This window comes from Metopolophium dirhodum, chromosome 3, assembly GCF_019925205.1.
Source record: "Metopolophium dirhodum isolate CAU chromosome 3, ASM1992520v1, whole genome shotgun sequence".
Lineage (NCBI taxonomy): Eukaryota > Metazoa > Arthropoda > Insecta > Hemiptera > Aphididae > Metopolophium > Metopolophium dirhodum.
The window spans coordinates 20393183-20417352 of record NC_083562.1 but is presented as its reverse complement, the minus strand read 5'-3'; the positions used below and the strand labels follow the sequence as shown (position 1 = coordinate 20417352).

At 25.6% G+C, this 24170-nt stretch overlaps 1 protein-coding gene across 1 annotated transcript; it reads left to right on the top strand.

The window, feature by feature from the left end:
• The first annotated feature begins 1643 nt into the window (after positions 1–1643).
• On the top strand, positions 1644–23074 carry LOC132941458 (leucine-rich repeat-containing protein 24-like). Its single transcript, XM_061009520.1, is given in 3 exon segments — positions 1644–2880; positions 18429–20108; positions 20110–23074. Coding segments are annotated over 2 exon segments (1875 nt in total). The 5' UTR covers positions 1644–2880; positions 18429–18482; the 3' UTR covers positions 20359–23074.
• Positions 23075–24170: the final 1096 nt, after the last annotated feature.

Genomic DNA, 24170 nt, shown 5'->3' with positions numbered 1-24170 from the left:
GATCGTTTTCATAAATGTATAAATTTAATCATATTTATAATGCTTTTATTTCAATACAAGAAACAAATAATAATTGTAATTATAAGTTGATAATTTATGAGTAAAATGTATATAATACAATTTAGCACATTTAGCAAATTAAATTAGAACTTACCTAATACCTATCATTATAAATCATTCAAAAATGTAACTTTCGATTTAACTGTACCAACCACGTTGAATAAAATGTTATTCTTTTATTTGTATTAATGCTTATTAATTCTATGTCAGTAGGTATGTGAAAAAAATGTTTCATTTAAATATTTTTATTTTTACAATTCACTATAATATTCAAAATGTATGGAAAGAATTGAATTAAACATTAAAGAATTTATGGAATCAAAATACTGATACTATAATATAAATATAATTACATTAAAATATGGAATAAAAATAGTAATATAATAAAGCATTGAAATTTATATTTTTTATCAAATTAATTATTTAATTTAATACTTTATAAGAAAATAATATTTATTTTATGCAATTGCATTGTACACTATAAGTATTCAGTTATTTTTATCATTTTAACAGATTTTTATATTGTCTTGAGATTCATACATAAATAACACGGAATTTGAATTCTTATTTTTTCGGATACATCCCTTGTTTCGTATTTAATTAATACAGTAAACAAACTTATTACGAATTAATCATAGTCAATATACGTGTATTTATGTTTCTAATATTAAATCATAGTCAATATACGTGTATTTATGTTTCTAATATTTATTGTACATTCAATAGGTATTGTATCTGACGACTTTATTGATTATTTTAAAAGAAAAATATAAATGAGACATATAAGTACAGGAACTTGAAAAATTAAATAAACCTTTAATTTTACAGTAATTTTTTAGGTTTTTATTGATAACTATTATGTATGACATACCTACCTTAACACGTGTTTAAAATGTAAAATTATAAAATGCGTAAATCTTCTTTGAATCACTAGATGTGTCTTGTCTTCCTTGTATAATATATGTATTTGCTTTTACTTAAATTACTTATATATTATATATATACACGCTAGTATATATGTTTTTGAATAATATAATTTATTAAATTAATCACGTTCTTAGGGCCGTTAATCGCCTTAAAACAAGCCGAGCAAACATTCACATTCATGGCCCATGTACAGTAATCTCTTTGTTAATCCCTAACAATGTTAAGTCGTGACAAACGGTTCATATAGAGTATGTGTATTAAACGAAAGTATATTTTTTGTACCTATTGTTTTCGCGTATAAAGTTAAATAAATATAGAATTTAAAATTACTTTATAGTAATAGTTAAAACTGTTTAAAAAACTAATTCTGTAAAATAGGAAGGTACCTATTATTAAATTGCATGCAAGTACCTATCTATATTTATATATGTTTGTGTTAAAATAACTTAGGTGATTCAATACGTATACAAAAAATCCACGATCAATAAAACAATTTTAATACTTTCAAACTTCTGCATATAAATATTAAATAATGTCTAAATTCATCAAAATAACATAAATAACAGGTTGTACCTAATTGTGTTATGGAGGACCATTAAAATATTAAATTACAAATTAATTCATCCATATATAGTTATAATACAATACATGTATTTATAATCTAACATTTGTTCTTGCATTAATCACGAAGTCCAGTCACATTTAATTATTTACTTCAACAATTACAATTCAAAATATACTCCTTAAGCGGACCACAGTGTTGCAGTTTAGTTTTATTACCCACCTCGTTGGGTTCTAATTGCAATTCAGAATCAGTGTTTTCTAACCAGGTCATCGACAAAGTAAATATAATTAATTTAACCACATCCCCTAAGTGTTGGTCAATGGTCAATATACCCACGTAATAGTTATTTCGTATATTGGTAACTCAGCGTCAATGTATTTTTTAATTTAAAGCTCATCGTATGTCATACCGAACACGCCTTAATTCGATTTTAAATCTGTCACTCATGTCTGATATACAGTGATCCATCACTATTATACAGCATGAATACAATTAAAATTACATATAACAATAATTTAAAGATTATATTATTTAGTTGTGTTTGTCTAAATGTTACTGTTCCATAACAATTATTGATTAGTAAAATAGTAGGCAATTCAAAAGATCTATAGTACTTTATACCTAATTACCTTAAAATAATAAAGCATGAGTCTAAGGTAAAATTATTATATTAATGCTATAATTTATAAGGATTTTTAATAGTTGTGTAATTATTCTATAAATAACACTATATTAAGAAATTAATATTTGTTTGTATTTTAAAAATTAAATTTATATTTAAAAAAATAAGAGACGCTGGCGTATTATCGATAGCTTGGTAGCCTAGGCTATCAGAATATTCAAATAAGTATATAAAAATAATTTGAAAATTTTTTAACTTTTAATGTATTTAAAATATAAGATTAGTAAATTAAACTACCCAATGTATTTTCTACAATTGTTTTATATTCTGTGATTTTTGGTTCAAGTTAAATAAAAAAAAAAAGCTGATATTTTTTAAATTATCGATAATTGAAAATGAGTTACAGAGTTATTAATATAATACAAGGTTTGTATGTGAAGAACAATAGATTTCTTGAATTGATTACTATCACTGAACAAAAAAAAAAAAAATTATCATTTAAATACGAGGAAAATGATTATAGCAAAAGGTTATAAGCCAACTAATATCTGTGTAATAAAATTAATTCACATCAAAAAGTAGTAATGAACTATATTTTATATGACGTCTAGTATCATACTTCATATTATATGTTTTAAAATTGCTAAGTTTTTCATGTAAGTTTAAATCAGTGCTGTACTAAATCTAATGGAAACTAAAAATTAATGTAAGTATCAAAATGTGTAAAATGTATCATTCGATATTATGCATCTATAGGCAATCTATGTGTGTAATGTGTATATTTCGTAACTATATAATCTACTGAGTCACAAAACTAAATGTGAATAAAGTTATTGGGACGTCGATAAATTATCAAAAACAAAATTAGGTCATTGTGATGAGCACATGGCGATTGAAACTGCAGTATTTCACCAACTCCCCTTTTCTAAATACCCTACTCTGCGAAATGCGAATATTTGAGTGATTTATATGATTTCATAAACCATTGATTCCATATTGAAACCTGATACTTATATTTTATTTATTTGTGATACAGCACTTAAGGATTACATCTATTGGGTATCCGATCTAACACTATAATAATATAATATGACGATATTGAAACAGTATTTTCCATCTAATGAATATAAATTATGTTTTAATTATTTTTTGTAATAGTAAAAATAATTTTATTTTTATTTAAATTAAAATTAAAACCTTGAGTTTAGCTTTTTTAAAGTTTTAAATCATATTTTATGGACGATTTTTATTTTATTTACTCAATGTTTTTATATTCAAGCCAATGTTCTAAATTATTTATTAATTATTTATATATTTGTGGACTCAAGCAAAATTATATTTATTTTTTAAGTTTTATAGAAACTAATCAACGTTTACAAATGACACTTTGCTATTTGATTTAACGAATAGCAATTATGATGTAGGCATATAGGTACTCTTTTTTATAAAACATAAAGCTTTAAAGCCATTCGTTTTGTGTTCAATTTTTTTTTCAAATATATTAGATTAGAGATAACATTGATACACGTAAAACAATTTTAATTGACTGTGGGACTATTTATTTTCTATATTTATTAAATGTTCAAGGTATTTTGGCTTGTAAACAAAAATCGTATAAAACAAAAATCTTAAAAAGTCAAAAGTGTTAAATTTTCATAAATTACACAAAAATGTGCAAAATATTTAAAAAATTATAAAACCCAAAAAAGTAGAAATATTATTATAACATTATGTATAACTTATTAGTAGTGTAAATTAAGTTCAAATATTATTTATAATAAATTATAGCATTAAACTAAATTAATATCTTCCTAAAAAAAAAAATTTTTACAACATCAGACATCAAATTATTGTATATGAATTAAATTATAATGAAGGTTGCCTTAAAGATTTTATATTAATTTATATAGAAATGTAATTAAAATTATAAAGAAGACAAGATACCGACACTGGGTGTTGGTCAATTGTCTCACTTCACTTTCACTTCACTTATCCCGACGCAAGTTATAAGTAGAATCGTATAATTATTTTTAATTAAATTGGAAAACTTTTTTTCTTAGAATTTGGATAAACGTCATTCTCCATAGGTATACCTATCCACATACCTAGGTACTCAAAAAATAATGTTGGGTTCAGATTTATAAAATTTGTTTTACCTATTTAATATTTTATTATACCAAATAATATTAAGTACGCAACTTTAACTAAAATCAGTATTTTGCATTGTAATTTATTTAAAGATTTTATTCAAACCATTATAATATTTTATGGAAATGAAATATTTAAATTTTGTAATAGGTACATATTTGGTACGAATAATGATAAGTCATATAAAAGGTGTATTGGTGAGTATATTTCAAATGGCAAATCAAATTACAGAATGTTGGCTATAAAGACATTTTAATTTGTATTACTTCTATAAATATAACAATTTGTTGTAAAATGTCATTGGTTTTGTTGATCTTTTAAAAATAATTAGTTATAAATAGTTATAAACTATAAAAAATAAATTGTCATGAACAAATTGACGATTTAGATATTAAAAATAATAATCATTTAAATGTTAGCAATTAAATAAAATGATTGTCTATAGTTATTTATTATGATATAGGTATTTATGATATAATCATAAAGAATATATTAAAAACTACATACAAATAATATTGAGAATTTTTTAGCAGATATAATTTAATTTATATAAAATATAACCTTTGAGCAATGTCATTGCATTATCAGTTGAATATAAACCTATTTTTTATTTTGCAAAAAATGTGTGGTTTTTTTCAAATTTATACATCTCTGGTGGAAGATCAATTTTGATTAAATTAGCAATAATATAAGTATTTACTATGACAAAAAAGTAATTTAAAAAAAAACGACATTATCTTTAGGAAATCTTTCAAAATCCAATAAGTTAATCTTCATCTTGAAATAAAAACCTAAATTATAATTTTAATCAATAAGGAATACCTACTCTAAGATATTTATCTTTCATATAAACCCTATTTTAATATATTATATGGTTTTTAGAATTGAGTGACATAACAAAATAAGGGTTTTGGGGGACGACTATTACGTGGTACATTTATTATTATAATAAGTTTAAAATTGAATAAGATAGTAACCATGAAAGTACCCTTCAAAATTATGCTTTTACAAAACGCAAAATAGGTTTACATTTCCACTAGCTAATATGAGATCATTGTAAAAGTTTGTGTAGAAGAACCTGAAACATCATATAATATTGCGTTAGTTAGAAAACTTAAAAGGTTTGTTCTAAACATAATGTGTCTACCGCATATGTAAATATTCTAAATTTAAATTTACCGATTGTTTTTAGTAACAAAATATCATCATTATGAAGTTCAATAATAACCAAAAATGCTACCTTTGATTACAAAAAGTAAAACTGGTGTCTTCATTCATCAATAATTTTGGGTTTTCGGGTATGGTCATTATTGTGGTGTATAGGTACCTATTTATTATTACAATAAATTTAAAATTAAGTAAGGTAGTATGGACAGCTATTGTAAGTAACATTAAAATTCCATATTCGCAAAACGCAATATGGGTTTATTTGATTCAACATACTGATCGGTTTGTACGGACCAACACCATTACGTTAATTAATATTATATTATGAATTATATACAAATACAAATGTGCTATACCTAAATACCTAATTAATCAAAACCACTTATGAAATCTAGTTTCAACCAAACATTTATTTTTATTACCATTAAGATAAGCCTCGGCAATTATATACCTATAAATGTTTTTGTCTTTAATTTCAATAATATCAGTAACACACTTAAAATATAGTAATTATAATAATTTTGATCATAAGTATTATTTAAAATACGTACTTTAATTAAAATTAAAATGATTAACACAATAGTAAGTTACCTCATTCTAATTTCATCAACAAAAAAATGATTTAATGTAGTTACTTTAAATAATTAAATTGTTTTAACGAATAAATTAATATAATACTTCTCCCAAAATTGTTCTAACTGATTTTTACTATAATTCCATGAAAATATATTTAATATTTTATTACCTATATTGAGTTAAAATTGTATGAATATATTATAAAATTAATTAAAATATAGCTTGATTATAATAATTAAAAATTAAAAAAAGACCGAGTATAATCTATTATTATTAAGATTGTATTTGTTATTTTTGTTAAGTATAAAACAACCACATAGCGGCATTCTAAATTGTATTATTGTTCCTTGTTAATCATAAATGTCACTATTATGACGATTGTAATTTTTAAATCTTAAAGAATTATTAAACAAATAATTATTAGAGTATTTTATTATAACAATAATATATTTTATAATATTATATTATTGCGACTTAATATTACTGTATTACAGTAATAATTATTCATATTATTTATGATCTTAAAATAATCGAACGTGTGTAATTATTTATTAATTTCAAGTGATACGATATACAAGGGAGGAACTATAGGACACGAGCTATAGGATACGAGGTATAGACCTATGGGTTTTAAAATGTATTTGTTTTTATTTTTTTTTGATTTCACATATTCAAGATTAGTAAGCAAGTTTGAAAAGTATCATGCAATAATATTAAGTATACATTGGATATTTAACAAAGCGAATACTTAAAACCAGAATTTTTCTGCAGAATTGAAAATTGGATAAGTTCGCAGTGTTAAAATCAAATCTCATTATTGTCCAGTTAACATTAACATTAATAATACAATTATCACTGTCTCGCGATGAGGTGAGCCGTGGGCGACGTGGCAACACTCGGTCACTTTATTTAATAATTATTATAAAAGAAAAACAAAATGTCTAAAATATGCAAGAGAAATACTGTTAGATAAAACAAAAATAATATAAGCCTGAAAAAAAAATATTGTTGACTTTAAAATATGACTGGCAACAAAAGTTTCATTAGTTCTTTCTTCCTTTTAACTTTTAGAAGTTTTGGAAAATATTTTGCGTACATTGCCGTTACAACGTTACGTTATTAAATGGGACAGACAATAGCATATCGATCGTAAACCACAACGGATGGCAAGATAAAATTTATAATCGAGGTTCCCTATTCAATCTAAAAATACGTAACTATGAATTAAACTTATTATAAATTACATCATTTTTTTCATATAAAACTCATATCCCTATAACGTATTTTCTTCCATTGTCAACAGCGTGAAAAAATATGAAAACTCGCGTTTAAGAATTTCACTAATTTTAGTCACTGGTTGTTTTCAGGAATTTTCGTTTTCGATTAAGAAATAAATAAAAAATATATCATCATTATATATAAGATATTGTATTACCCGACAGCAACCCAGTTAGCCAGTGTCATGATTTCACAAGTCTTAAGTTTAAGTCTTAGAATATTCTACTGAAAACCTTTTAGCCTTTAGGAGTGTAACATTGCCGTCCCCAATTTTTAGTAAGCCCCCGCTTACATAAATGTAAGATTAACAATGATTTCTCAAATTTCTCAAATTAAAAATTAAAAGTAAATATTTCAGTTTTAAAGACCATTGTGAGAACAGTGATAACGACAATTCTTGAAACGAATACACAAAATATGTGCGTAACAAAGTTCTAAAATGTGCACTCTGTTAAATCATTAAAACCATAAAAAAGTTTTCCAAAGGTAGTTTTATATAGTTACGAGAAAAAAAAGATTCTATTTTGTACCTGAAATTATACTAAGAATACGTTTTCGTCGTCCTGACACTTTCACTAACATTTTAAGTTAATATCATATACTCCTTGATTACATTAGCCTTACTTTATAAAGTACCAAAACCTCCTTCAAAAGTGAACTATTTTTATTTGCATTTATTTCTGACCTTATTTTTAATTTTTTTTATCACAACAAGAAAATCTAGTTGTATGTATATTTGATTTGTAATATTGAATATTAAAATTATGAAATATATTTTAGGCGCCTACCTAGAAAATATAAGAAACTAATGTTATGAGTTTTAAATGGATTTTTTTTTTAAGTACGTTTCAATTAATTGTACAATGGTTTTGCAAAATGAAGAATATCAAACGTCATCTATTTAACTTTGTTTGCGAAACAAATTATATTTTTTTCAACAAATAAGAATCATTTTCAAAAATGAAATTTAACTTATTGTTTAATGAAACAAAAATTTTAAGGTTTAATTTTATTTACATACTAAAAATAAAGCCATGCACTGACAAGATTTCAACAAAATATAACATTTTTTTTTAAATTTTAAAGTTTTTAACTAAATATAAAGATATTTTAGAGCAATATATAATTTAATTTTACCATAAAAAGTAAATTGACAAACAAAAAAAAAATATTTGTTACCGGAAAAGTAATTTTTAAAAGCTATATCAGTTTCGTTATCCTGTATATATACATACATTAATAATGCAACGTGCAGAGTGCAGACAAACACACACACAAATATATAAATATATATATATTTTTCATGTTCAAAAACTTAAATTACTAAACTTTATAATATCACATAATGTGTTTAATTAAAAATCTGTTACGAGGAACACCACCGACAAAACGGTGCCGAAAAAACTTAAAATGGTTATTTTCTAGAAGATCAGAATAATGGTCTTGTCGACAAATCATTTTAACAAAAACTAAAAATATGGCGAACAATATTCTCGGCTTATGTTAAAATAATGTTTTATTTAATTATAAACTGTATTATTAAATTATATTTTTTCGTATGATTCCATATAAGTTTTTCTGGTATAATGAACTTTGTTTACGTACCTATACCTACCTAATATAGTTATTTTATTATAAACTTCATATGAAAATTAAGATAATATATTATTTTGAATCATTTAAATTTAATTACAATCGATATCATTAATACGATGTGTATCTGGGGGATATATATAGTCACTCATTTAAATTGTTATTATACCTTAAAATATTCCAGATCTACGACTGCTATAATATTATCCAGGTATTAAACATCAATATTGTGTTTGGTCGGATTTATCTGCAGGCGCACATGGTTTAAACAGACGAATTATATTTTCTAATGTGACATTTGAATCTAGTTTTGTGTAAAAATACAAAGCGGCAACCGGTTTATTGCTGTCAGTATAGTGGAGGTACCACCACCGAGTAGGTCAGGTCGGTGTGGTGTTGAAACCCACTGTGGGAGTACTTACGCCACCCACTGACTTCATAATATAATATTATTATCATATAAATGTGTTGGGTGCAATGTTGTGGTTAGGACGAACAGCAGTGTGGTTTTCAAATAGCTCCTATACGTAATACGTAAGAAAAACTAGGTGTTCATAAATCAATACCTACCTAGTTTATCTAATAACATAATATTGTCCGCTTGTTGTAATTAATTGTCCTTTCATAAAGAAATGTATTGTAAATGCTCAATAAACATTTTAACAGACGGTAAATATTAAAACGCACCTGAATTCAGTTTAGAGGGGTTTAGCTATTATATTTCACTAAAAACTTGCAAGGTAGTGAGAAAATATCCACTTAAAATTCTGACTGTAATTCCATTAGGTTATAAAAAACAACTGGTTACAGTAAATCAGATCATAAAGTAAAACGTTATGACCTAGCAGAGTTCCAATGAGAATAATAATTATTAGTTAGTTATTTTTATAACTAGCATTAATAATAATTATTAATTACAATATTATAATATAATAAATATTCTCACAGAAACTGGTATCGCATACGTTAGTTAGTAATTATAATGTTTTCAGCTCTTAGGTATTGGCTTTTTCGTATCGTATCAAACAAAAATGTGAATTATTCAATAGGGAATCATATTATCACAAAATATATTCTATATCATATGAAGATAGATATCCGAAACACATAGGTATAGGCAACTATATTTATTTGGGTATATTTCCGCAGCTATGAGTGCAAACATTAAACAATCGATTTTTGGGTAATCTTTGCATATTTAATTTTGACCACAAAATGTATTTTAGTAATTTTGTATGCCGTGATTTTTTTCTTGAAGAACCTGATTTATACATGATTGGTTAGTATTTAAAACCGGGATATTTAAAACAAAATGTAGATTAACCAGTGATCCTTAGGTATGATGTATTTCAACAAATAATAATTAATGAAGTCTTATGACATAGGTAACTCATATTATAATAGCCCATAGGTAAACTTGCTAGGCACTTATAACAAGTATGTACATACTAGTATGTGTTAATACTAATTTATAATAATATAACTAAAAAATTATATTATTGTTTATATACATTATATATGTATATATAAATTGTGTACGATGACCCATAGGTGAGTCACAACTGGTTTACATTGCTATAGTTACTCGACAGCAATAATGATTTACTTAAATGGTAATATTAATCTACTGATCATCAACAGTTATTATCTTTTCATTGTCAAATAAAATTACATACCTCAGGTGCCTATAATAAATAAAATATGAACTCACAAACACTTTGATAATAAGGTACATTAATATTTGTTTATGATATAATTATAAAAAGGACAGTTCATTAAAAATGAATTTCATTATAAAATATCATCAGTTCAACTGTTTTTTTTTCTTACAACACACGAATGTTTGCTATATTAAAATATACTTGGAGGACGGAGTGGCCGAGCGGACTAAGGCGTCGGTTGTGACACGCACCGTCGCCGGTTCAAAACCCGGCCACGGGCGGCACTTCTCTTCGGGCAGTCACGGTATCTGGAGAGAGAGGCCGGACACGCGCATTTTTTCACGGAAAATTCTGCCAAACTAACAAACACACGTGTTGAAACCTACAGTACCCTCCCCAACAGTTAAAAACCACCCAATGGCCTAAGTTGTCACGGGTTAATTAATAAAAAAAGTAAATAAAAAAATATACTTAATAATACTTAAAACTTTGGAAAGCAAATATACCTAGTTATTAATATTATTATTTATTTTAACTATTAACTATTAAATAATAAATAGTTATAGTTTTATGTTAAATAATGCTTAATATTTGAACTATTAAAATGTGAAAATAACTTGCTAATTTTGAAAACCAACTTGCTATTACTTGCTAATTATTCGCTATTTTTTGGCATACCTTTGATATGTATTGGTTAAAGTGGGTGGGCCCAGTTCATGGACGTCTATTATATACCTATATTAGGGTAGTACGTAATTTATATAGGTAGGATACAAGCAACGTTGAGTTATTACATTATAAATATTATTTTAAAAATTAAATTTCAATTTTGTATTAAAAAGTTTTTAATATTAATACCTTTAATATAGGTAACACCTACACTTTAAAAAAAATACTGAATTCAGAGGGAAAGTGTTTTGAAAACTTGTATCTTGTTGCTTTTAATATAGGTAGGTACATCATAACGTTGTGTTATTCGTTTAAGTTTTAAATAACTACTAATACAAACTCTCTACGAAAAATAAATAATAATTACACATTTGTGAAATACTTAAAATATGTGATAGAAAATCATAATATAATTTAACTATAAATGTATTAAAATCACTTTGATAATTATTTTATTTTTTAAGATATTATAACACCGTCACTTATAATAGTGTACTAAAGAAAACCAAACAGGTAGGTAGCTAACTGATATAACAATATTGTCATAAAATAGTAAACTTATAAGACACGTTTCGTTAAGTATTTAAATGTTGTCTTAAATATAAAAATAAGATATAATATACCTACCTACTATTATGTATGGAAGAATATGTTTTACAAAAATCAATGAGTGTCCATTGAATTTACTTTATTTAGGTACGCAAAAACCATGTGACTAGCGATTTTGGAGTAAGGTTTACAAATATTACAATTATTTCTAATTACGAATATTATTCAAGCGTAAAACAAGTGCGAAATTTCGTCTAGACTATTTGTAAAACCTGAAATTCGTTAACGGGACGTTAGTATGCATCGTTTATATTAGATAGAGATCGGAATAAGGAAAACGACAGACTGTATTCGTTAACTTATGCATCATGTAAAGATTATTAGTCATGAGCCCCAACACAGAACGTTATAAAATAAGATTAATAATATGTTAGTTTAAAACAAAGACACATTATTTGAGTGGCATGAACGGTTTTATAAATTTTAATGAAAGATTGGCCAGTGATCACTATTTGATTGTTTTTACTATAAAATAACTTATTCGTTTATCAAACTAGAACAGGCCAACATGTTCCCACTTGATTATGTAATGTCACAATCAAAAATATATAACAAACGACGTTTTCTTAGAATCTATTAGTGGTAACTAGTATGGGAATTCTCTCAAAAGGGACACTTAATTGAATTCTACCTATAAAAGTTCGCTATAAAGGTCGCTAGTAAACATAACTGATTGATACCACCATTGTGTATCTATAATTAATTAGATATTAATATGTATTGTGTTACAGTGGTGGTTATGTTATTCGATTGAATATAATTTATTCATATTAATAATAATTGTCTGCTTTATAATACAATCATTATAGGTACAGTCCAATTTGGGGTGTGGATGTCTACATTAATTTAAGAATAGGTGTCTAAAATGTTAAACCTCGCTAACATTATTTATTATTTCTAAAACTAATGAATATAACACAAACACTAAATATTATTAAGTATGAATGTTATATAACTTCTTTGTTATTGATAAAACTATTTTTTTATTTGTTTTTGGATAAGTTGAAAAATATTTGGTTACAGTTTATAATAATTAGCCATAACTATTGGAATTTAATCAGTCAGTTTTATTATTTATTTAATACGCTTAAAATATGTTGTTTTCACTTTACAAAATATATTTTATACTTATCTGTTATTACTTAAGAAATTGTTTTAAATTATAATTAACTTGAATTTAAAGTCTTAAAAAAGATGATACATTTTCAAATTTCATAATAATTCAGCATTTCAGCAACTTTTATAATTACATTTCAACTTATATCTGGTCACTTTGTTTTTTTCTGAAATTGCGAGCAAAGCAAAATAGTATGGTTTACGATGATATTTTTATAACAAGTTAAATTTGTATTGATTAGATTTTATTTCACATTCAAGCCAACACATTAAAAAAAATAAGACATTCATACATAATCGTTGTTATTACATTTTAAAATTAATTATGTTACTTATAAGATATTTATGAAAAATGGGGAAAAAATTTTAATTCAACGTACTATGATATGTTATTGCTTAACACTAGTAAATACTGAATCATTTTTTTATGTTTATAACATATTATAATTTAGTATATTAGACCATTGCAATTTGTACTTATAGTAAAAATATTAAAATATCTAAGAACATTTTTATCACAATATAATCTACTAAATTTTAAAATAATAATAGTTGAGACAGAATCAACGTAAATTGTAAAATACTGTTTTAAATAAACTTAAGAACTAAAATATTCTACCTAATCCATTTTAATAATATATTACATTATTACCTTATCGATATTAATTTTATTGTGATCAAATAATTTCAAGCTTTCAAAAATCCGACTGCCTAGTTTAAAATATATGTTTGTAAAAAAATAGAAAATCAAAATCATATTTTATGAATATAAGTATAGTTGAATATTAATTATAATTTTGATGTCAAGTTGCTTTAAACATAATAAACAAATACGTAAGCATCTATAATATTGTGTATTGCATTTGATTTAGAATTCCTAAACACATTGACTATAATAATCTTGAATAACTTAGGTATTTGGAGTGGTCCTAAATGGTTTTAGATGTGTATACGCCCTATAAAACCACAATACCATAAGCAATCAACAGTTTAGTACGTAATACGCCGTCTTTAGTGCATGCAACTTTGAAATACTCTTTATGTATTCAAGTTTCTAAATTCTAAGTATTCCAAACAATACACTTATTTCTCTTGAGGCAGCATAATGCAGCTTTTAGGTGTGTTATTAATATTGACAAAATTACGACCGACGCAGCGTCTAATGTAGGTATAACACAAGTGAATCTTATAAATGAATAAAATATTATATAGAATGTAAGTTAAAAACAAGCGATATTAAATGGTTCTTATGTGTTTATATTACATAAATTGTATGTGCATTAACTTTAAAAATATGGAAATCGTACATCTTGAAATTCGTGAGATTGCAAAAAAAGACATTTCGTTGATAAAATTGGATTTTAGATTTGCTTTAAATATTCATCATTGACGGTCTCTTGAGAGGAAAAGTGGTGTGTAGTCATAGAAATGGAACTGAAAAAAAAAGATTTTCTTTTTTTAATTCGGTGATATCACTTTCTGCATTATGTTTGGGTCACATTGTAAAATTAATATAGATGTCGGAATATTAAATAAATATTATTGAAAATAAAAACCGCGACAGATGGTAATCAGGCGGATTTTTTTACCCCTCCTTCCCACATATATAATAGATTAGTAAATCGATTAACGATTAGCTAGGTCAATCATTAAGTACTTAAATTTATTTATTTTTAAATCAAAAATATTAATTAAAATTAAAAATCCTACCAACTTTGCAAGTTTTACCACAGTGTTGAAACAAATGTTTGTAGTATTCTAGTATGTAAGTGGTTTTTACCACAACATATTTTTAAAAAGTAATAACATTACAACTATAAGACTCTACATTAACGATCATCACGAGTGCAGCTTTTAAATCGGCATATCAGAGACGACCCTTGTTTATTTTTTCTCGCACCACGTAATAGTCATTCGTCAAATTGTATTATTTTACCAATTCCTCTTAGATGTAGTGTTCTTTTCAAAATTACTTTGCGTCTCGTGGTAATCTCTACAACGGTTTATCTAGTCACAGAGTATATAGTACCTACAGTGATCTCTTGTCTCCCTATAAACTTCATTATACGAAAAAAGAACTGAAAACTAGCAGTGAACACATACAGAATTTTTGTAATTTCACTCAAACTAATTCTTCTTGAATAATTATATATAGTTTTCACTTTTCGTATTAAATGTTGTACATTTTAAGACAGGGTGTTTTTTTCTGTTACGCATCTGCATATAAATGTTTATTACATTTGTAGAATATTTCTACAATAAGCTTTACATGAGCAAAAATTGAAATTTGTTCAACACATGACGTTAATTAAAATTTAAGTTACCAGGAGTTACATTTTATACATTTGATTAGTTTATAATTAAGTATAAATCACGTTTGCGTATTGTAACAATTTACAAATAGTATGTACACAAATTAAATAAGTTGTTTATAAATAATGTTATAACAATCCACTTATTTCACATTCGATTTCCATACAAATAAACATTTCTGGTAGGTTATTTACCACTTTGTATTTTTAAATATGGTTTCAACTTTCAGCTCACTGTCACTATTTTGGAAAACTGTAATGTGAGGAAACCTAATATTGTCTTTTAAATTTTTAAGTATTGATTTTACATGGTGCGAAATATGAATTAATTATATACAATCACTGATATAGTAATGCATATAGCAAAATATGTACGCATAACTAACATACGGTATGCAAAACTACTTATACTCTATATAATATATATTATAATAAACTACTGTTGTCACTAACAGTAATGTTACAGCGGAGTGCATATGTAATGAAGGTCGCAAGTTATTGTAAATATTTTTAATTTTTGGCAGTATATGGCGTGAATATAATATACAGTTTGTTATTACATAAAAAGTATATAGTAATTATAAAAGTCATGACTTTGAACCGTAGACTACAGCTGATATATATATTAATATAATAGTGCATATTATTCAATTAATATGTTGAGAATAATATTATGTTGGCATTAATGAATAAAATTGTTGTGAATTTGGTATTATTACTTTAGAGTTATGGTTGCACAGATTTCGGTTTGTGTAGGTAACCCATTCGATATTTACCAAACATAATATAATTTTTTTTGCGATCTTTTTCAAACTTATTTATATTTTGCATTTAACAAAGTGTACCTATACAGTAAAATAAAGTAGCAGATATATAATAGGCTTTTCAAATTCTACTCTGTTACAGGAAAATATAATAACTTTTATAGAAAATATAAATTTTTCGAAGCTCTACGATGTTAGTTCCTATTTGATTTATTCTTTGTAGAAATTAAGAAAACAGAAAACTTTGACCACGCAAAAACAATAGTGCAATCAGATCTAATACCTGTTTTTAAATGCATCGTGTTTCGCTTTGTTAATGCTTGATTTCCTGATAAACTGACGAATATAATATCTCATAACGAAATCACGAATCTTGGAAGCCTGTAGGGAAATCTGAATTCCTTTTATTCAGTTAGCCTTTCAACAACTAAAACGAATGGTTTTTACTGTTACAGACGTAGTTTTCAACATTTTCTTAAGACACATTACTCTATTATTTATATTATTTCATACATGTTTTATAACAATACATTTAAACACAAATGTGTTTAATAATTTATATTATTATGTTTAATTTATTTGTTTCATGTATAATTTTTAAAAATTAACTAAAAATTAAATAAATACAGTTTAGTAACATCATAATAAATACGAAAATTAGGTATCTACCTATATATTATATTTTAATATATCATATAGATTCCTTATTTATGAATTAACAATATACATTTAAAATAATAAATTTAAATATAATATTTATAAGCAGCAGATTATGATAATATAATTACGATTTTATTACCTTACGATTGATCTAAATAAAATAGAAAATAACGAAATATATATATTTAAAAATATCACATTCGCAGTTTTGCTTTATTAAAGTTGAAATAACTTAAAAATTAAAACTCAGTTATTATAATTACAATCAACAATATAAATATATAATATAATATAATAAAATAAATAAGTAATTACGAATAATTATACTTAAAAAATTTACATTGTATACCTATTATGGTACTTTATTATATTATACAACTACATTTAAATTTAATCTATTTTATTTTATTCCTTTTATTTTATTTAACACACAACTGTATGATATAATATTATAAAAATATCTAAATTAAACCTGCTAGTTAAATTTAAAAAAAAAATAGTATTGAAATATTATAATGATCTCTTTTGAATAATATAGAATTAAATTATTCAATAACATAGTATAATGAAAGACAATGTATTATTTTTTGTTAGATATTAAGTAAAGTCCTTTGTTGTGTATATTTTTTAGATGAAAGAAATAAATAATTCTATAAACGTGAACAAGTTAATACAATAAATTATTGCAGAAAAATTTTATTTTGAAAACTAAGGATAATCAAAATATAAATTTATAATTTTTACAGTCTTCTATAATAGTTTATTTAATATAATTTTGTCATTAAAGAATACAAATGTACTATATAATAATGATAATGTGATATAATAATTCCAATGTTATATTATTTTGTGTTAGTAAAATAAAATACATTGGTTTGCTACCCGTTTTTTCTGATCATTTTCATTCCATGTACATTTCTAAGAAACCGTGATCAAAATAAGGCCAATCGGTACGACAGCTGATTTCAATCGTTGTACTTTTTGGGGTGCGTGCTAGAGAGTAATGCCAAAACGAAATAACAATTTATTCTTACCAAACTATATGAAATATTTTCAACTTATTTCAAATATATAGAACTAGTATATAGATTACAAAAAATTAATTTTGAGAATATCACTAGGTAGTATAAGAATATTATTTTAGTAATATAACAAAGATAAATGAAACTATTACGATGACGTTTTCACATAATTTAACCGAATATGAAAATTCGTTTCCATAATTTTGGATAAAAAAAGTTGTTCATATTTAATTATTATTTATTTATTCAATTTATTAATTAACGCCGGACCAGCAATAACAAAGTTTGGTAAAATTGACAAGTTACATAATATTGTTAAATGGAATGATAATGGGGATGTACAGCGTGTGTGAACAACAGTGTAATAAAAATATATATTTAACACAATATGTTCTATAATAAATGCGAATTTAATAAAATATAAAAAAAATTTTTAAATAGATTGTTTTCTTCGTGTTACATGAAAGAAAATTAATTTATAGAGGCATATAATAATATTTAAAATTAATATCGATAAATATTATGCCAATACAATAAAATTGACTAAGAGTGGTGTGGATTTAAGCACATTTGCAGTTCGATATAATTATTTGAACACCGATATTTATGAAAATACATCAATATTTTATACATTTCCAACACAGTTTTATTTTACTAATATACATTGTTATTGTTGTAGGAGGACTCTATGTGGCAACACGTACTGAACATAAGATGACCAAATGCGTGGACCATGCCCGGTGGCCAGCCAGTGCAGCTGATCGTCATGGTGTTGGTGTATTGTGGAACAACATTTGGAGATTGGGCCGATTGTCCAACCCCTTGTCAATGCAAGTGGAGTTCGGGGAAGAAAACAGCATTGTGCAAAGATGCCGATTTTACAGATATACCTTTATCGCTAGATGCAGATATGCAGGTACTTGATTTGAGCTCCAATAATTTACGCCACTTACCGGAGGATGCGTTTAAAAAAGTAGGACTACTTAATCTGCAGCGAGTATTCCTACGCGGTTGCGGAATACACAATGTTCATAAAGACGCGTTCAGAGAATTGAAAATACTCGTAGAACTAGATCTCAGTGATAACTTGATTGGTTCATTGCACCAAGAGACATTTCAGGGAAATGAACGACTCCGCGTGCTATATTTGAATGGAAATCCATTAACTGAAATCAAAGAAGTTCAATTTCCCGTCTTACAGCATCTTCGAACACTAGAGTTGCAACACTGTCAAATTAAACGAATACATAGAGATGCTTTCTTGCATTTGTCCTCATTGGAGTCATTAAATTTAAATGGAAATCTATTAAAGTGGTTATCAGAAACTGTATTCTTGCCTATATCTAAACTGAAAACATTATCTTTGGATGGAAACCCGTGGGTGTGCGACTGCCATTTAAGGAGTTTTCGAAACTGGTTTGTTTCGTCAAATTTATATTCACATCCGCTGTCGTGTATTGAACCGAATGTATTGTCGGGTAGTAGATGGGAGAACATAAAACCACCAGAGTTTGCATGTCCTCCAGTAGTCAAGATTGACAGGAACAGTGTGTTAGAAGATGCCGGTAATATTACTTTTACTTGTAAAGTGACCGGAGACCCTGAGCCAGAAGTGAGCTGGTATTTCAATGGACATAATATAGATAACTATACCGATCGAATGGACGAAAACCGTACGTGGCTAGATAACAATCGAATGTGGAGTGCCCTACACATATTCAATGTTTCAGATGTAGTGGCTGGTGAATTTACATGTGAAGCTCGGAATTCACGTGGACAAATGTCAGCCAATGTATCTTTAGCTTTACCAGAAGTAGCAGTAGCTACGACACTAAGCAAATCTAAATCTATGTACTTAGTCATAGTTTGTGTAGCCGCTAGTGCAACAGTCCTATTATTCGTGATAGGCTTGACATGTTGCGTGTGTCAAGTGAAGAAATCGGGGGGACGACGCGATAGCAAGACTAACTTTAAAGGAAGTACTAGTTTCAGCGATGCGGACAAACGACTTCTTGACGCAAGCATATCGACTACACAAGCTGGAAGCTGTGAAATGCTTGGCGGCTCTTCTTGCCAGGACTTGGAGCTCATTGAACAGTCATTACAAAACATCCCATTGGCCGCCGTCTGCGACCAACAACCGGTTCACATAACTATTGAGAGTCATGACCCCAACTCTATTTTGTCACTGTACCCACCACCACCAGAATTCTCCACTAGTATTCTGCCATCAGTCAGTGGTTTTGGAAATATATTTATTTCAGTATCGGTGAGCCAAGAACCACCTGACCCTGAATCTAGGTATCCAGACTTACTTGACATGAAGCACAGACAAAAACAAAGCGTTAGTGTTGGTACCCAGCTCAACCCATCATATTCCGCCAGCTTCGTCATATTACGCCACTATGCCGAGGAAAAAAAGCATAATAGACCACCAATCCATCAAATCGGTTATGCCACATTATGATAACATGGGTCCGAGAATAACAGCAACGGGAAGTTGTACGAACTTGTCATCTCTTTCTAATAGTGGTGAATCTTCCGATGATATACCACCACCACCGCCACCTCCTTTATGTACAGGACACACTGACTACGTGGCTCTATAATTAAATAATGTATGTACTCGTAAAAAAATAATTTTAAAATCTTTCTTTGAAGTGTTAAGCAAGATGAATATTATAAATAATACAGAATTAATATGTAGAAATTCGGTGTTGTTTATGATATAATATATTATATTCACTAAAAAAAACAAACCATAATTTATGTAAAATGTTTGAAACCAAAAAACAATTTAAAGAAATCTGCACAGAAAAAGTTAAATACAATTTAAGAGAAGGTATTGTTACTATTGACGTTTACACAGAACATTGAAAGCTTAAGTCGTATTATCCGTCATCAATCACATGGCATTTATTATAGGGCAGCATTATTAATAAAATAGTATTAAAGGGGAACTCCTGAATATAATAAATAATAATGAGAAAATATAAAGAAAAAAAGTAATCATTGTATAAATGAAAGTTCGGTTCTGATACCATTTGTTTGGTTGTTTATATGTAATTTTTTTTTACGAAGTCAGTAGGTTAAACTTGACAATCTATAGTTTTTAATACTTAAATGATAAGTATTTTATGTTTAAATGGAAGTCAAAAATCTTATTTTCTAATTAATCATGGTTTTATTATCGCTTTCTATAAAAAAAAAATACACGTTTTTCATAAAAATATATAAATATATTGTATTCCTGTTAAATTGTAGTATTAGATGGTAATTCGATTAATATTGTTGAGTTTAAAATTATTGGTAAACACAAATTCCTACAATCTCATTAAACTATCAACTTAATTAATAACTTTTGTATGATGAATACTGGGTGTCAATAACTAATATTCATTATTAAAATTTAAAATTATTATTTTATAACTTTTACTAAATAAATCTAATTTTATAATCCATGGATCTTTTTTTTACAACACTTCATAATAATACGATATTAAAACAACACATTATAAAACATAAAATATATAAGTAAGGCACAATTTGTTTTTTTGTCTAATGACAAATATTCCGATGAATTGATATACAAATTATAACAGATAAAGTTATAAATGTAACATAAAAGCAAAATAAATAAAAATCAATTAAAAATATGTACCTAATGTATAAATAATATTTTTAAAAGGTCATTGTCCTCAATTTAATTAAAAAATTGAAATGCATCTTTAACTTTCAGCTAGATATTAGGGATAAGTAACAGAAATTTAGTTGATAGTGTTATAGTATTTTAAATTTTAGTATTTCTTGTTATGCGTCTATTAAATTATAAAAGTTATATAAAAGTTATATTAGTGCCCGGTGTTTTAAAAAGAAATTTGTTTTGTTTAATGAGAACATTTATATTTATTTTTAAAAGAAGACGATTAGACAATAAATATTAAAATTATATGCATCTATCTATCTTTGTACTATTTTAAACTAAAAATTAAAAGTAATAAAAGTTATGTGAAAAAAAAATCATCACACCATATCGATCAGTTTCCATCTATTTACCCAATTAACTTAAAAAATAACTCAGGGTTAGCGAAACCCCTTCGTATTATTTAATTTATACTATATTTTTTACACATATCATTTTAATTAATTATGTTTTATGTTTTCCTTTTAAAAATTTGAATATTTAGCTATTGTTTTTTTAAGAGATGTAATTAAAACTTAAAAAAAATTCTTAAATGTAGGTTTGGCATATCATGTTATTATAGTAGGTATTTTACATTTAGTATGCATAAAATATTATAAGTTTTATAAAAAATCAAATGTTACTAAATAACGAAAAAAAATACCTTCAATAAATTAACAAAAATATATTATTCTTTGGTTCATAATGATTATCTATAATAAATCCCAACAAAATGTCCATTAAATTTAAAATTGAAAAACTACAAGTATTTCATATATCTAATGAGGTAGGTCTTGTTTAGTTATAACAGAAATTATATAATTGCCAAAGTGTTGTTATGAACAATGTTATAAAATTGATAAAACAATGAATTATGTAGAAGTATTATATTATTTGATCACCCACACGAAAAAAAATTAAAACGTTGAAATACCAAAATAAATCTTTGGATTGTAAATTTTAAAATATAGTTTTTTATGATTATTGCGTTTGCATTTATTTAGGTATTTCAATAATATTCTTCAAATAGAAAATATCGATATTTTTATTTTAATTATGCCTTTCCTAGCTTGCGACAAGTAGATAAATAATATTGAAATCCTGTGTTGTAAACGTTACAATGTAGCTTATGTATGCATATAGACGGACCTACAGGATATAAAACTGTCTTTTATTATTAAAAAATAATAACTATTGTAAAAATTAAATGTAATAATTTTTAAGGTATTTTATTTATAATGTTTATATTAAGTTTTGTTTGCTTTCGACACTACAAATATTCCTTTTCTCCTTTGTAAACGTGTCACAAAAAAAAATGTTTTATTCTATAGGGGTGAATAAATATGGAATTTTTTGTCTGCTTTGAAATAATTATAAATATTTATACGTATACAATATACATATACACATAAATATATATATATATGTACGTATGTACTATGTAGGCATGTTTGTATGTATATAAATATAATACATTTATGTTCCTTGTTGGTGTTAATAAATTATATTGTACAGTAAAAATGTATGTCAATAATTAAGTAAAATATAATTCAAATTTTCTTTTTGTTGTAGTTTATATTTCATTACGTATTTATTAAACATGATTTGTAGTTTATTGTAATCGGTATGTGAAATAAAATGAAAAATACATTTAAAAATTACAAATTTCGTTATTTTTGTCATCCCAATTTTTAATCCAAACTCAAGTTCATAATTTATCTGCCTAATTAAAAAAAAAAACCAAACTTCATTTGATATTATATAATGGTTTGTATACAAATATACTTGAAATATACAAATGTTTCATTTCACAAGTATAAAGTAAATTATTTTTTAATAAAATAACTGTTTCTGCTGTAGAATATACGATTTTATATATTTTTTTAAATATATCAATGTTATATTATTTTCAGACTATGTTAACAACTTGGAAAAAATTATAATAAAAAGTGGCAGGTTACGTTTGTAATACGATGACACAAATATTGTCGTATTGCACTCACAGCGACTAAATGACACTATAGGTATTACTGGTTCAATACATTTTTAATTTAAGAATGTTTTAGCTTTAATTTATTTAACTTTAACTGCTAGTTATCTCACCTGAAATTGTCATTTTCATTATATTATTATTATTATCATAGCACTAGCACCTATATTACGGTAACCGATCAATTAGGCGAAATCCATTTCGGCAAACGGAGATGTACTAAAACCCTATACTACCAATTTTTTAAGTGAAATACTTAAATGCCTTTAAAGTGATTTTTACATTTTAACTATGGTTTTTTGTATCAGTAACATGTTTATTCATTGTATAACTTTAGTATTTAAAAAAAAATATTAAAACATACTCTAAAAATCAAACAAGTTAAAATAATAAAAGTATTTTAAACTGTGTATTTATTACATAAAAATGTTTACATTGCATAGGTACTTAGAATCTTCTCAGAAAAAATCTATTTATCTAAAAAGTAAACTATTTATTAAAACCATATTTACAAATGTACAACTGTACGATGTCGTTGCCATTCCTATGAACACAAATAGGTATAAGCGACATATTTTCTTGGATAATTTAAGTTATATAAAAATAATGATCCTATATTGTATAATTATAATTGTTTTTATTAGGTAAATATGTTATGTATAATGTACGCAATGAATTCCAGATAATAAAATCCAAGCTAAATTTGGACATAAATTACCGATTTCATTATTAATCGAAATGTTTGGGTA